The 16,593-nt window shown below is 35.2% G+C and overlaps 1 protein-coding gene across 1 annotated transcript; it reads left to right on the top strand.

Moving 5' to 3' along the window:
* Positions 1-1,005: 1,005 nt before the first annotated feature.
* On the top strand, positions 1,006-4,185 carry LPAR4 (lysophosphatidic acid receptor 4). Its single transcript, XM_019438451.2, has one exon. The coding sequence runs from the start codon at positions 1,180-1,182 to the stop codon at positions 2,290-2,292; it is 1,113 nt and encodes a 370-aa protein (XP_019293996.1). The 5' UTR covers positions 1,006-1,179; the 3' UTR covers positions 2,293-4,185.
* The last annotated feature ends 12,408 nt before the right edge of the window (positions 4,186-16,593 follow it).

Raw genomic sequence — 16,593 nt, 5'->3', positions numbered from 1 at the left:
GGGGATAAGAAGACATCCTAGGCTAAGCATTTAGCTTGAGAGAGATTTGGAAAGGGGACTACAATCTGCAAGAGGGAAACTCTGAGATTATTATTTGAATTATTGCTCTAGAAAGACAATGTAATACAGTGAAAAATCTTTTCACCAGAAGCTTTAATTAACTGAGGAATCCATGATCTCTGAATTCATGTTTTAGAAGAAAAAGATGAATTATTTACTTCAATAATTTAGTCAGAGGGGCACCTGGGTGGCTCAGTCAATTGAGAGTCTGGCTCTTGATTTGACTCAGGTCATCATCTCACGGTTCATGGGATCACTTCTGGCTTTGTGCTTACAGTGCGGAGCCTGCTTGGGATTCTCTATCCCTCTTTCTCTGCCTCTCCCTTGCTCTTTCTCTCAAATAAATAAATAAACATTAAAAAATAAGCTTAGTTAAAAGTTTTTTAAGGGCATGTCCTGGAGGTCTCATATCGACCTGTAGTCTTGCAATAGAACTAATAATTAGACAATAAGGTTTACTAATATTAGAAAAGAAACAAAATAATTTAGATTAGTTTAACAATTCTTTGGTTATGAATAAAAAAAGGTGAATTCTGGTTCTGATGGTACCATTTACACATTCTCCTAATTCTGACATCATAATTCTAAATTACATAAGCCTCAGTTTCTTCTTCTATAATGTGATAAATTCTTGTCTTCCTTCCTACCTTATGATGTTCTTGTGGGAATCAAATAAAACACATTTTTGAAAGTTAAAAAATTCCATAAAAATTTCAAACTATTAGTGTTGTTTTAATTATCAAAGGCCCGTTTCCCCACCTCCATCCCCCATCCCTGCTTGGGCTCTCATGTAGACAATATCTTATTTCTGTTCATTGCAATGCTACATACAGTACTGCATTTGTTATATTGTGTGTGATCTCTCCCACTCTTGCAGCATATTCCTGTAGTACCTTTTAACATATTGTAGGTGCTCAAAAGATACTTGTCAAACCAAATTGAATGTGTATATTGTTTCCAGTCTGTGTGAACAGAATATCTTTTACTCCATAGAAATGAATGGAAGGCAGATTTGATTATTCATTCCATCTTGTCTCCCATAGGAGGAAAATATTTCTTACCAGTCTCTAGTCTCAAAGTGGTGAACCCTGCAGGCAGCAGGCCTTCTGAAAAAAATCCATGGGTGACAGAAGATTCATTGACTTTCAATTTCAAGATTTAAATTCAAGCTTCAGACCCAGGTTGGGCAATGCTACTGCCAATAATACTTGCATTGTTGATGATTCCTTCAAGTATAATCTGAATGGTGCTGTCTACAGTGTTGTATTCATCCTGGGTCTGATAACCAACAGTGCCTCTCTGTTTGTCTTCTGCTTCCGAATGAAAATGAGAAGTGAGACTGCTATTTTCATCACCAATTTGGCCCTTTCTGATTTGCTCTTTGTTTGCACTCTACCTTTCAAAATATTTTACAATTTCAACCGTCACTGGCCTTTTGGTGACACCCTTTGCAAGATCTCTGGGACTGCATTCCTCACCAACATCTATGGGAGCATGCTCTTCCTCACCTGTATTAGCGTGGATCGTTTCCTGGCCATTGTCTATCCCTTCCGATCTCGTACCATTAGGACAAGGAAGAATTCTGCCATTGTGTGTGCTGGAGTCTGGATCCTAGTCCTCAGTGGTGGTATTTCAGCCTCTTTGTTCTCCACTACTAACGTCAACAATGCAACCACCACCTGTTTTGAGGGCTTCTCCAAACGTATCTGGAAGACTTATCTGTCCAAGATCACCATATTTATTGAAGTTGTTGGTTTCATCATTCCTCTCATTTTAAATGTCTCTTGCTCTTCTGTGGTGCTAAGAACCCTCCGCAAGCCTGCTACACTGTCTCAAATTGGAACCAATAAGAAAAAAGTGCTGAAGATGATCACAGTTCATATGGCAGTCTTTGTGGTATGCTTCGTACCCTATAACTCTGTCCTCTTCCTGTATGCCCTAGTGCGCTCCCAAGCCATTACCAATTGCTTGTTGGAAAGATTTGCAAAGATTATGTACCCAATCACCTTGTGCCTTGCAACTCTGAACTGTTGCTTTGACCCTTTTATCTATTACTTCACCCTTGAGTCTTTTCAGAAGTCCTTCTATGTTAATACCCATATCAAGATGGAATCCCTGTTTAAGACTGAAATACCTTTGACGACAAAGCCTTCCCTTCCAGCTATTCAAGAGGAAGTTAGTGATCAAACAACACATAATGGTGGTGAATTAATGCTAGAATCCACCTTTTAGGTAATGAGAACTGTCCAGATATGGTTTTTCCTAGGATTTTTCCTATGCTATGAATAAGAGAAACAATTTGAAGCTAGTGATAACTGAAAATAGATTAATGTACTGAATACAGTCAGATACATTTATTTGAATGTTTATTGTGCATATGCTGTTTTGTTCAATAATTATAGGTCAGGTCTAATTACAACAACCAAAAGAGATTGCCAAACTCTTCTGCTGGGTTATAATTTCATTGTGTCACATTATATAAGAGGCTAGTGGCCTTTGCTTCAGTGATATAAAGATTATCGTAAATTTTTTAAGAAGATATTTCCACTCTGGTAACATTTGTTAATTAGGTTGGGCCTATAAATATAGAACAAATTCAGGGATTATTTAAAAAAAAACTTTTGTGTTACTACTGATACATGTTACTCTTTTTTTCCTTTTTTTGTATTATTATAGAGTATATTTTTAGCATAAGAACATATTGTAGCCTAACATTATTGGTAAGAAGTGTATCCAATTTAAAAGAACTGACAAATTTCATTGTATATGTTTTGAAAACAGAAACATAAATTGTGTTTGCATAAATATGGATGGGAAGAAGCAAAATTAGCTGGATTTACACAATTGTAGTCACCAGCAGTGTCAGTTCTTTTTAATCTTCCTTTTTTTACACTACATTAAGATTTTCATATGAAATTTCAAATCCGGAAAGCAGTGTTCAAAACAATTACAGAATAAAAAATCACATAAAACAACAAATGTCTATTAAAAAAACTAGCAACACCAACATTTTTTTCTTAGAATTTTTAATTATCTTTCTTTTGAGAGGCTGATACTATATAATATTCTTCGTATGATATTTTGGAGCACAATGCATTTATTCCCAGGTTAGGAGCAAATTGAAAAAATTAACAACAAAATAATAACACAAAATAAAATCATAAAGCACATTTTAAAATCTTGCTTAAAATTTTCATTAATAAATTTTTTTGGGGGGAGAGGAGGTCTGTAACTTTAAATAACTTATTCTTTCATGTTAAATTTTGGAGCACAATGCAGCCAGGTTGCTGCTGAGTTTGTGGCCAGGTCAGGAGCATATTGAGAATAAATTCGTAAACCAAACTAAACCAATACAATAAAACTCAGAAAAACTGCAAAACAACAAAACAATAGAAAATAATCCCTAGCACTTGCATTTATATTTTATTTCTTTTTGGAGGTTCTGTAAATTTAAAAGTATCGTATCATTTGTATGCAATTTCAGAGTACAATGCAGGTAGAAATATGCTAAATTTGTGCCCAGGTCATGACCATATTGGGGGGGGAACCCCATAAAACAATCGCTTACAAAACAAAACAAAACAAAACACACAAGAATTTAGAATTTGCATTTTCTTAAGCATTTTTAAAACTTGCAAAATACCATGATTTTCATATGATGCTTTGGATCAAAATGTAGTTAGGAAGCTGCTAAACTGGTGTTAGTTCAGGAGCAATCAAAATAAATATTTACATATATGCAAAAGAAGAGAAAGCATTTTTTTTGTAACACCCTTAAACAATAAAAGAAACAAAATAATCTTTAAAACCTTTTACTGTTTATTGGATGAAATGTAGATTTAAGCATATTAAGACATGTAAATGGAGCTTCTGAGCACAGTATATTTTGAAAGGTGCTACATTTGTGCTCATGTCAGAAAGAATGAAAATATATTCCCTCATCTACATTCTACACACACACACACACACACACACACAAAATTAAACATTGAGAAACAATAGAAATATTCTTAAAATGTGTATTGATCAATATTTAAAATATTTGGATGATATGGTAATTTAAAAATGCTAAGACTTTTAAAGTAAAACTTCCAGGAATAATTCATGTGTCAGGAAGTGATTTGAAAAAAAAAAAAAAAACACCATAAAACGATAATATAAAAAATAAATATTTTAAATGATACTCAAATTCTTTTTTAATTTTTAAATGTTTATTTATTTTTGAGAGAGAGAGAGAGAGAGAGAGAGATTGAGGTACAGAATCCCAAGCAGACTCCAGGCTCTGAGCTGTCAGTACAGAGCCAGACACAGGGCTCGAGCACAGGAACTGTGAAATCATGACCTGAGCTGACGTCGGACACTTAATTGACTCTGTCACCTAGGCACCCCAAATGATAATCAAATTCTTAAAACTCTCATTAACCTTTGTTTTTCTTTATGTTATATAGATTTAAAAATACTGATTTTTAAGTTTAAAACATGAGCATAATGTACATTTTCTACATGAATCCTTTATATTTTAATTCTGTTATAGTAAACATACAGTGCTACATTAGTTTCAGGTGTACAATACTGTGATTCAACCATCCTCTACATCACTACTTAATACCCATAACTTATTTCACCTGCCCTTTCACCAACTTCCCCTTACATTAATCCTTTAAATCAAATGTTACCATATATGTATAAATCCCTACCACTAATGGAAACCATCCAACATTTTTATACCAATTGGTTAATTACAAATTGTTATTTTTTCCTTCTGGTATTAACATTTGCTTGTGTAACATTCTCCAACAACTCTATAGACCTTACTGAATGAGGAGAATGTCTTCATTCTGATTCTGCAAATCAAAAGTATCCAAGCCCAGAACAGAATTTTTGGATGCTCCAATACCAAATCCTGACTTAATTTTAGTCTATATTAAATAAAGAAATAAACAAAAAACAATACCAGGCTTGATGTACAGTAAATTGCCTAGTTTCTTTTGTAAAATCTGTTTCCTTACTAGGATAAAAATGGCCAAATCTGAGCCTGGGTTAGGAACCAATTTAAAAAAAATGCTAAAACAGTAGAACAATAATGAAAATAAATTTTCAAAAATAGCATTAGTTTTTCTTTGTGATCTAAAGTCCTAAAACTAATCATGCATTGTATTGTCTTGTGAAAACATTATATACAGAATATATAAGCATTAGATTCAGTTTGATGAAATTAGGTTAAATTAGGCTAAGTTCACTTGTTAGGTTTTGTTGTAAGATCAAATTAGGAATCAAAGTATGAATAATCTTTTGGGTTTTTTTTAGTATTCTTTCTTTCCCACTTGTAAGTATAAACTACATGTAACTTTGTGCCCTTGGCCCTCAAAATTATAAAATTTTAGGATTATGACACCAAAAAGTTTAATGGGATATGTTAAGCAAGTTGACATAAAATATATCAACAAATCAGTTTCCTTCTGTGTAATTTGCATATTTAGTTTTGTTTAATTTTCCATATTTCAATTTATTTTAACTAATTTCAGTTTTTATGATTAATATAACTTGCTATTAAAAAACTTTTTTCATATGGACAATGTAACAAACAAAATGTAAGAAATATAAAATTGATTTTTATTTCAAATTTAAAAGCAAAAGAAATAATTCAGTTTCATTACAACTTGGATTTCAAATGCTTATCAAGTGTAATAAATATGTTTGGATTATCTAGTAGTCATACTTTGGTCAACTATTTATTAAACTTTGCCTTTATTTATAGGCACCCAGAGCCATTTTTCCTTTACCTTCCCTCCATCCTTTAAGAAAAAACTTATTAAGGGGGTACCTGGGTGGCTCAGTTGATTCAACATCCAATATCTGCTTAGGTCCAGATCTAGCAGTTTGTGAGTTCAAGCCCTGCTTCAGGCTTGCGGCTGTCAGCGTGGAGCCGGCTTCAGATCTTCTGTTCCCCTCTCTCTCTGTCCCTCCACTCTCACTCTCAAAAATAAATGTAAAAAAACATTAAAAATTTAAAAAAATATTATTAAAATATATTTGATCTAAAGTCAATTTTAATACTTTGTTTTTGAGGCTGTCTGAAGACTAATGCAGAATTTAAAATGGCAAGCCCCTGGGTGACTTTTCAGGAATCAAGCTGAAAGATTAACTACTGCCTTCTCTGATTCATCCAGTTTGGCTTTGATTTATTTGGGGCTTCTTGCCAACCCAACCCTTGAATCTGACCTCTCATATTTGATTAAATTCCCTATGACAACTAGGAGTCCTGGAGCAAGTCAGGGCAAACAGACCATCTGACAACAATGAGATGATTTTGGAGCTGGATAGCTCCCAGATCAATATCAATTACTAGAATAGGCATTGATCCCAGGGTGGCAACACAGGGAATTCCCATTTATCATTCTCATACCTTCTAACTCTCAGGGAAAGCAATGTCAGCATCTCATAAACCATTGTATGTGTTGATTCCCTCATGAAATGATAAATACTGTCTTTTCTGACACCCTTACCAGCATGATCAACCCTAGGTCATTTTTAAAGTTATAGGAACTTTGTCATTCATGACCTTCTAGGCCAGGTATTCCGAAAAAATGGAGACAAATGTTGTTTGTTTTATATATCCATTAACCTTCTTCCATCTCTGTCTCCACCTCTAAACTCCTGCACCTTATATTTTCCATGGTTTCCAAAACTCTGTCTTTCCTGTGACCCTTTCTGACATCTCTCCTCTTCAGAAATATTGCTTCTTTCTGGACCAAAAACAATACATAAACCTCTGTCAAGACAATGACAGGTAGAATAGATTTACACTGAAGTGTTAATGATTGATCCCTCCACCCACTGCTTTTAATCCTCCCAGTGATATTTACATCTTAGGAAAAGAGTCTGGTTAATTCAAATGACTGAAGCAGGGTTGGGATAAGCAGACATAACTGTCTTCTTGAGCCTCAGCATTCTTCAATTCATGGTAAGGCCTCTGCAACTGTTACTTTCTTGTTCCACTCTCAATATTACTCTGTGTATCGAGTCCAAAACACATTGCCCTTTTCCAGATATCTGTCTTTTCCAAAACTGCCTGCAGTGACTGGAAATCTATGTTCTCATTTCCTTCCGATATGCTTGGATTATTTTCCCCAAATGTCTCCCGATTCTGGTGGACTTGGTGAAATGCTTCTTAAAACATGAAGCAGTTCGGAGCACCTGAGTGGCTCAGTTGGTTAAGCATCCGACTTCGGCTCAGGTCATGATCTCACAGTTCATGGGTTTGAGCCCCGCATCAGGCTCTGTGCTGAAAGCTCAGAGCCTGGAGCCTGCTTTGGATTCTATGTTTCCCTCTCTCTGCTCTTTCTGCACTCACACTCTGTCTATCTCTCAAAAACAAATAAACATTAAATTATGAAGCAGTTTATTTCAACAAGGGATCCAAAGCACAGACTACTGAATAAAAATTTCCTCTGTATTCAGATTTTTGAAAAGCCATGTACTTCCCACTTCTTCACTTCTTTCCCTGAGTATCCAGGAATGAAGCTCTTCTCTCTCAAACATTCAGAGAGGTAGTGATTTCAGGAATATAGAGAAGTAGAGATAGTGTGAGGCCTAAAATGTAGAAGTGATGGAAGACAGATAGATTCTAAAATAGGGATGATTTGTGTGGCCATAGAAACTACCTTTCCTTCTTATCATGGAGAGGCTCCAACTTAACAGATGATGAGTTTATTACAAAGAACTTTCACTCCTCCCATTTGCTAGTCCAGGGTAAACTCTCAGCTTGTTACCTTCCTCATTCACGTTGGTGGTAACAAGGCTTAAAATATGGGTCACCTTCCTCAGTGGAGATCCTGGGACTTCTGGACTGGCCCCAGTTCAAGGCAGTTTTAAGTTCTCAGGAAACAGTTTGGCATAATTCCTAGGGACCCAGAATTCATTATTTATTTATTCAACAAATTCTTGAACATCAACTATTATGTACCAGACACTCTTCTAGGTGTTGATGATTTGATGGTGACAACAACAGACAAAAAGCTGTTTTAAAGATTCTGTTCTAGAGTCAAAGCAGGGATAACCAAAAACAAACAAATAACCAAGTTAAAAAGTGATGGAAGATGATAATGAGTGCTACATTAAAAGAGCAAAATAAAGGAGAACAAGTACCTGAAACCAAACCTCAGGCTCCATGGTAGGACTGGATTAGAATTTTAAAGATAATAATCATTAAAAAGAGAAGGATGCCTCTATCTAAATAAATACAATTATTTTAATTAAGTTTATGCTATACTTATCAATGCATGTAAAGAAGTACAAGAAAATTCTGATTTTAAAACATCAAATTTCTTTGTTTTAAAGGGGTTATGAAGTCCTGAATTGCCCAAATTATGTGTTAGTCTGTCTACCTTTAGGTACTTATGTTCTTGTCCAAGCCACAGAGACCTCAAAAGGCTAATGAAGACCCAAGCCTAGGCAACTTGCAATTGGCAAAACTGATCATGTCATGACCTCAGGCTTCATCTTACAGCATATAGGCTCACTTGTTTTTTTTCTCTGTTTCTGTCTCTGTCTCCACCATTCCTTTCAGCGAAATGTGCTGAGTAAGATCTGAATGCTATTACCATAAAGGGTTTGGGCTGGAAGCCCAAATCTGTTTTTCATACTTAGCTTTTCTGGTCACTGCGTGAACATGGGCAAATACCTGTCTCCCTCTATGCCTGAATTCCCCTATTAGTAAAATAAGCAGGTTGTTCTCAGTCATCTCTGAGGTCTCTGATAGTTCTAAGGCTGGAACTCCAAAGTAATTGGTGCTGAGCCAAAACGAACAGTACTTATTAATAACACTAATATAGATGATGGTACTTACTAAGTACCAGATATTGTACTAAAAATTTTACATGCATTTCACAATAACATGTGATTAGGCACATTCTACAGATAAGAAAACTGAGGCTTAACAAGCTGAAGAACAGTTATAGAGCTAATAAGTGGCAGTCTGATTTGATCCCATTTCTGTATGTTACTAAAGCCTGTGTTCTTTAACCAGTATTGCTTTGTCTATCCAGGACTATGAGTCTTAAGCACAAGAAGCACATTTTTAATGGTGGAACTTCTATCATTAAGGATAGAAAAGGGAGGTTTTGGGGATAAGAAATCCTAAGTTTTTTCTTTCAAAAATATTCCACAAAAGTGGCTGTGTACTCCCACTTAGAAGTGAGACCAGATAGAGTTTGAATAATAATAATAATTCATTCAAATGTTCATTATGTGTTAGAAAGTATCATACAAAATCTCCTAATCTCATTTTAATATGATAAAACTGAGGCTTAAGGATTTTAAGTAACTTTCCCAAAGTCATACAGCCAGTCAGTGGTACAAACAGGACTTGTATACAGCCTGATTCTAAGCCCCCAATCAGTTATAGGGAGACTAGTTCTACTATATAAAAACAACCACATTTGTTGAATACTTACTATGCACCAGACACTGTGTTTTGCATATATTTTCTCTTTTAATCTTCACAATAATCTTAGGAGATAGATATTTTTATTATCTCTTTTACAAGTGAAAAAATGAGCCACAGAGTTAAGCAACTTACCCAAAGTCTCATAGTTATTAAGTGGGTTTTTATGAAATCCAACACCTAACCATGGTAAGAATGCCCAAGAGCAGGCTCTTAACTATTGTCCAACCTCATTTATTACTACTCTTTTTCATACTCAAACTCCAGGTACATTTGTTTTTCCATCCCTTTAATAAGTGAAGCTCATTTTTGTCTTAAGGCCTTTACCTTTGATCTAGTCTCTGCTTTGAACAGTTTTCCACTAGGTTATCACATGGCTGGCTCTTTCTCATCATTTAGCTTCAAATGTCACCTATTCAGAGAGACCTTTCCTGATCATCCATTCTATAGTAGATATGCAGTTACTGTTGTCACTTTACCCTATTATAATTTCTTCAAGGCACTCTCTGATATTCTTTTTATTAAGTTTATTTATTTATTTTGAGAGAGTGAGACAGAGAGAGAGAGAGGGAGAGGGAGAGAGAGAGATAGAATGAGCAGGGGAGGGGCAGAAAGAGGGAGAGAGAGAATCCCAAGCAGGCTCCGCACTGTCAGCACAGAGCCTGATGCGGGGCTTCAACCTGAACCGTGAGATCATGACCTGAGCTGAAACCAAGAGTCAGAAGCTTAACTGACTGAGCCACCCAGGTGCCCCTGATACTCTTATTTTAATTTATTTGTTCAGTGTCTGTTTATATTACTCTCCATAATGTGTATGCTCTATGAAGGCAGAAATAATGTTATTCTTTTTCAATACAGTATCTAATATATAGTAGACACTCAAGTAATATTTGTTGAATAAGTGAAAGTGGTAGATCTGAAATGGGAAACCAAGTCTGTATGACTTTTGGGCCCTTGCTGTATATGCTACTGACATTCCATTTATCCTTTCAGACTTCTCTTTTCCCTAAAGTGAACATCTTTTCCAACTGCTTCATGCTGACTTTCATTAGAACCTGAACACTGAAGAGTAAAATGTCTTACTTTTAGAATACAATTGGCAAAGTACATACCTAATTTCCTAAAGAAGCTACTTTAATTACCTTATCATATTTTACTTTTGAAGGTTTTTTTTTTTTTGTAGATTGTAGGGATGCCACAATATTTTTCCATATATTCAAGGAAGAGCTCAGAGAAAGAAGACAAATCTTGAGCATGCTTAAAACTCTTACGCTCTATTCAAGTCTTAAGTAAATAACTCCACTTTTTTTTTTGGTTTGTTTTTGCACTTTCCTCTCATTTAATTTGTACCTTCTGGCACTTGCTGGCACTTCTGAGTTATACATTAGACTGGAGCTTTCAGTCCCTATGACATGTCACATAACACATAAAGTTGACTACAAAGAAGTATCTTGTTACTGGTGATTCTGAAAAATCTCCCATTATTTTCAACACACATTCCCCTGGCTGATTTTCAGTCTATTTCTTTATTAGAAACCACTGTCTAGCCATTGAGAGGATATGTTTTTAATAAAAAAAGAAAAAAAAAGTAAGAGGGAGGGAAAAGTGCTATGTGATTGGATGCCATCCAGGAGGTACATACATAGCTTTAACTGTAATGGAATATAATGGTAACCTTTTTCTAGTAGGATCTGGAGCCAATGCTCACAGTTTTCTCTTTGCCGTTTTACTGGGAGAAGTATGTGCTGGCTTCTCAAATAAAATGTACTGGTATCATCATCTGCCAAGATACTAACCAAAAAGATCCATTATTTTTGATAGTTAATACCTTATAAATTATACGGAGATTGTGTTGACTGACATGGAAATCTGGAAAGATGGTCAGAAATTTTTTTCCTAGGTCAGGTAAGGCTGAGTGAGTGCCTGTTTCTTCATCAATGACCAGTTATGCATTGATAGAGAAAACATTTCTTCTTAGCTTCTAGGTAGGTAACCTCTGAGGAACTGGGATGGCTGGATTTGAAGAAGGGGATGCAAATGAGCAGTAGCCATTTGGAATTTATATGGAAAAGGTACAGCTGCCTGTTCCTTAACAGAGGTGAATTGTGTGTGAACTACTCAGGGCTTGAAGGAGAGAAAAATCCTATCTTATTTAAGCAGAGCTGAAGGTGTTTTCGGAGTCTTTTCTGAATTTCATATTGGCTGTATCTACAGACTGGAGAAGATACTTTGCTTTTTAACTCTGACCAGGTATTATCTAATTTCTAACCAATGTTTCCCAGTTTGCTCCCAAACTTATCTCAAGAGGAATGAAATGAAGGTTGTGAAACCAATGATGGTGTCTGGTTATGAAGACTTTTTATTTTACTGTTAATTCACCTGCTTGTTTCTAGCTAAAAACCTTGCAGTTACATTTCTGTCTATAGCTTTGGTTTGTTCTGGACCATTATTGGCATCATGTTTAGGTTTTCTTATGTAGAGTGCTTGACAAACCTCTCTCTAAAGCAGAGCATAGCTAGGGATTAGCTATTCCCCAAAAAATAGATTTTCAATGATTTGTTCACTGTCTTTGCCTGTCACAAATGGTATGCCTTTGCTAGGCAGTGAAGAAAAACCCAAAGCTAACTTCATCCTTACTGGGGGAACAATGACAGATTTTCCTCTAAGGTCAGGAACAAGACAGGAATGTCCACTGTCACCATTGTTATTTAACATAGTACTGGAAGTCCCAGCCTCAGCAATTAGACAACAAACAAAAATAAAAGGCGTCCAGATTGGCTAGGAAGAAGTAAAACTTTCACTATTTGCAGATGACATGACACTATATATGGAAAATCTAAAAGACCCCACAAAAAATTGCTAGAACTGATACACGAATTCAGGAAAAATCACAAGATACAAAATGCATAGAAACCTGTTGCATTTCTATACACCAATAATGAAGCAACAGAAATTAAGGAATCAATCCCATTTACAACTGAACAAAAACCCACAAAATATTTAGGAATAAACCTAACCAAAGAGGTGAAAGACCTATAATCTAAAAAGTATAAAACTATGATGAAAGAAATTGAAGGTCATTCCGTGATCATGGATCAGAAGAACAAATATTGTTAAAATGTCTATTCTACTGAAAGCAATCTACATATTTAATGCAACCCTTATCGAAATACCACCATCATTTTTCACAGAGCTAGAGCAAACAATCCTAAAATTTGTATGGAACCACAAAAGATGCCAAATAGCCAAAGTAACCTTGAAAAAGAAAAGCAAGGCTGAAGCATCACATTTCTGGACTTCAAGTTATATTACAGAGCTGTAGTGATAAAAAGCATTATGGAACTCTCATAAAAATAGACACATAGTTAAATAGAACAGAATAGAAAATGCAGAAATGTAAAACAGACAACTGTACAGTCAATTAATCTTGAGCAAAGGGAAGAATATCCAATGGAAAAAAAATAGTCTCTTCAACAAATGGTTTTGAGGAAACTGGACGGCAACATGCAAAAGGATGAAACTGAACCACTTTCTTACACCACACACAAAAGTAAATTCAAAATGGATTAACGACATAAACATGAGGCATGAGACTATTAAAATTCTAGAAGATAACACAGGCAGTAACCTCTGTGATATCAGTCATAGAAACTTCTTTTTAGATATGTCTCCTGATGCAAGGGAAGCACAAGCAAAAATAAACTATTGGGACTTCATAAAAATGAAAAAGCTTCTGTCAAGGGAAGGAAACAATTTATGAAACTAAACGTCAACATATGGAATGGGAAAAAGTATTTTCAAGTGATATCTGATAAAAGGTTAGTATCCTAAATATATAAAGAACTTATAAAACTCAACACCCAAAAAACAAATAATCCAATTAAAAATGTACAGAAGACAAAAAAGACATTTTTCCACAGAAGGCATACAGATGGCCAACAGACACATGGAAAGATGCTCAACATCACTGATCATCAGGGAAATAAAAATAAAAACTACAATAAGATATCACCTTACACTTGCCAGAATGGCTAAAATCAACAACATAAGACACAAAAGGTGTTGCTTTTGGAGGTGGATAAGGGAAACACTCCTGCACTGTTGGGAATGTCAACTGGCGCAACCAGTCTGGAAAACAGTATGGAGATTCCTCAAAAAGTTAAAAATAGAACTACTCCATGATCCAGCCATTGCATTAGGTATTTACCCAAAGAATTAAAAAAATACTAGTTCAAAGGGATACATGTGACCCAGCGTTTATAGCAGCATTATCTATAATAGCTAAACTTTTGAAACAGCTCAAGTGTCCACTGAATGATGAATGGATAAGGAAGCTGTCTATATATATAATCATTACTCAGCCATAAACAAAACTGAAATCTTGTCATTTGCAATAGCATGGATGGAAGTAGAGACTATTATGCTAAGAGAAATAAGTCAGAAAAAGATAAATGCAATATGATTTTTATTTTATGTAAAATTTTAAAAACAAAATAAATGAGCAAATGGGAAAAAAGAAAGAGAGAGGTAAACCAAGAAACAGTCTCTTCACTATAGAGAACAAACTGATGGTTACCAGAAAGGAATGGGGGAGGGGGGATGGGTGAAATCAATGATGGGGATTAAAGAGTGCACTTGTCCTGATAAGCACTAGGTGATGTATGGAATTGTCGAATCACTGTATTGTACCCCTGAAAACTAATCTAACGCTGTATGTTAACTAAGTGGAATTAAAGTAAAAACTTTAAACATGGGTATCTGTATTGAATTAATAGAGGATTAATTAAAAAGCAGTGAAATTAATACATTTAATAAAGTCACAGAGTTCACATGCATCAAAACTGTTTTTATGATCATAATTGTTTTAGATGATTTATAAAACCTCAAATCAGCTTTTAACAATGAACTTTAATCTTTTTTAGCTCCAAATCAAGCATTGTACCCAAGAAATCCTGGATGCCAATTTTGTCACTGCTGGTGGAACTTGCTAAGAATGTGAATGGTGAGTGTGTGTGCGTGTGTGTGCGTGTGTGCGTGTGTTGTATATACACATGCTCAGAGACATGCATATCATGTGTATGTCTCCATGTGGATATATATAGTCTATGTTTCTTTTTATTTTATTTTTTCCTATTTCTTTTTTATTTTTTTAAATGTATTTCTTTTATTCCTATTTTTTCCTGTTTCTTTTTTAAAATCATGTTTTGTAAATTATTGATGATATTTGAAAAGGGTGGTTGCTAATAGGAATGCAATTTAATTCACCTGATGACCATAAACGGTTAAGTTCCACTTTTATGGAGGAAAAAAAAAGATGTGTGGGTATGTTTATTTTTTTTAATTTTTTTTTAACGTTTATTTATTTTTGAGACAGAGAAAGACAGAGCATGAATGGGGGAGGGTCAGAGAGAGGGAGACACAGAATCTGAAACAGGCTCCGGGCTCTGAGCTGTCAGCACAGGGGCCCGATGCGGGGCTCGAACTCACGGACCGCGAGACCGTGACCTGAGCCGAAGTCGGCGCTCAACCGACTGAGCCACCCAGGCGCCCCGGTATGTTTAGGTATGTTTATTATAATGAGTAAATTTCTTTTTAATTCCTTTCTAGAGAAACTGAAATATATGACTGACAAAATGGAAGTCAATAATAAAATGGAATACCTCCCAATCCAACATTCTAACAGTATCTATTTAGAGAAATATGCTATTTATCATGTATGTGTTATTTATAATTACAATTTAAATCTAAGTTCAACTGTCACTTACTTTAGTTAAGTCTTCCTTATTATCTTAAAACAAAATTACCTGGCTGTTTTCTATTTTTGACTACCATAGCACGTGCTATGTAACTCTATTTTCCTATCGCATCATATTATAATTTGTCTACTTCTGGGACAGTTTGGTGGCTCAGTTGGTTAAGCATCTGACTTCAGCTCAGGTCATGATTGTATGATTCGTGGGTTCAAGCCCCATGTCAGGCTCTGTGCTGACAGCTCAGTGACTGGAGCCTGCTTCATATTCTATGTCTCCCTCTTTCTCTGCCCCTCCCCTGCTTGTGCGTGCTCTCTCTCTCAAAAATAAATCAATAAACATTTAAAAATAATGTCTACTTCTATATCTGTTCTCTTGTATAACATATTTACCTCTTTGGCACCATTTACCTGGCAAATAATGGGTGATCTATAAATTCTTATTGTATAAAAGAATGAATGAATGGGAAGGTATCACATTGTACATATTGCAGAGAACTGTACACACAGTGATCACAACTTCTGAATAAATATCAGGTCCCATGGCCTATCAAATTATTTTTATGTTGCTTTTGGGTATGAGTGGCAGAGGTAAGAGATATATTTTGGAAGGCAAAGTATTATAATTGCCAGGCCTTTTAGTTATTTATAAGGATATATCACATAGGAAACAGTATTTGAAATTGGGTCTGTCTTAGAAAATTTGACTGTATGATTGCCATAGTTATTGGATCTCAAACATGCTTAATTAAAGAGTAAGCATTTTATCAGACAAATATTAACAATCCACTGTAGTATGGGAGGGTTGTTCCTCCTGATCCCTGAAAGAGGGAGAATGCACTGGAAACACTTTAGACATGGACTATGGGACGCATAAATAAGTGGAGGAAGTTCAAATGAATTAAATTCACTATTTGGAATATTTTTTACACAGAAAGATCTATGTGTCTGTTTTTGCGCTGCTACTCTGCTGTTTTGATCAGTACAACATTGTAATATAACTTTATGTCTGGAATTATTATGCCTCCAACTTTGCTTGTCTTTTTCAAGATTGCTTTGGCTCTTCGGGGTCTTTTGTGGTTCCATGAAAATTTTATGATTGTTTGTTCTATCTCTGTGAAAAACAATGGTGGTATTTCTATGGGGATTGCATTAAATATGATACCAGCAAAAAATTTGAAGGAGTAATCAAAAATCTCCCAACAAACAACAGTCCACAGCTGGATGGCTTCCCAGGTAAATTCTACGAAGCATTTAAAGAACAGTTGATACCTATTCTTTTGAAACAGTTCCAAAAAATAGAAATGGAAGGAGAACTTCCAAACTCATTCTATGGGGC

Source organism: Panthera pardus, unplaced genomic scaffold (assembly GCF_024362965.1).
Source record: "Panthera pardus isolate Hobbes unplaced genomic scaffold, ASM2436296v1 HiC_scaffold_27, whole genome shotgun sequence".
In the NCBI taxonomy this organism is placed as follows: domain Eukaryota; kingdom Metazoa; phylum Chordata; class Mammalia; order Carnivora; family Felidae; genus Panthera; species Panthera pardus.
Note: the sequence above shows the minus strand (reverse complement) of the source record. Positions and strands in the feature narration are given on the sequence as shown.

Excerpts from the sequence above, each read along its gene's own strand:
- LPAR4 (XM_019438451.2), top strand. The coding sequence starts at position 1,180 with ATGGGTGACAGAAGATTCATTGACTTTCAATTTCAAGATTTAAATTCA.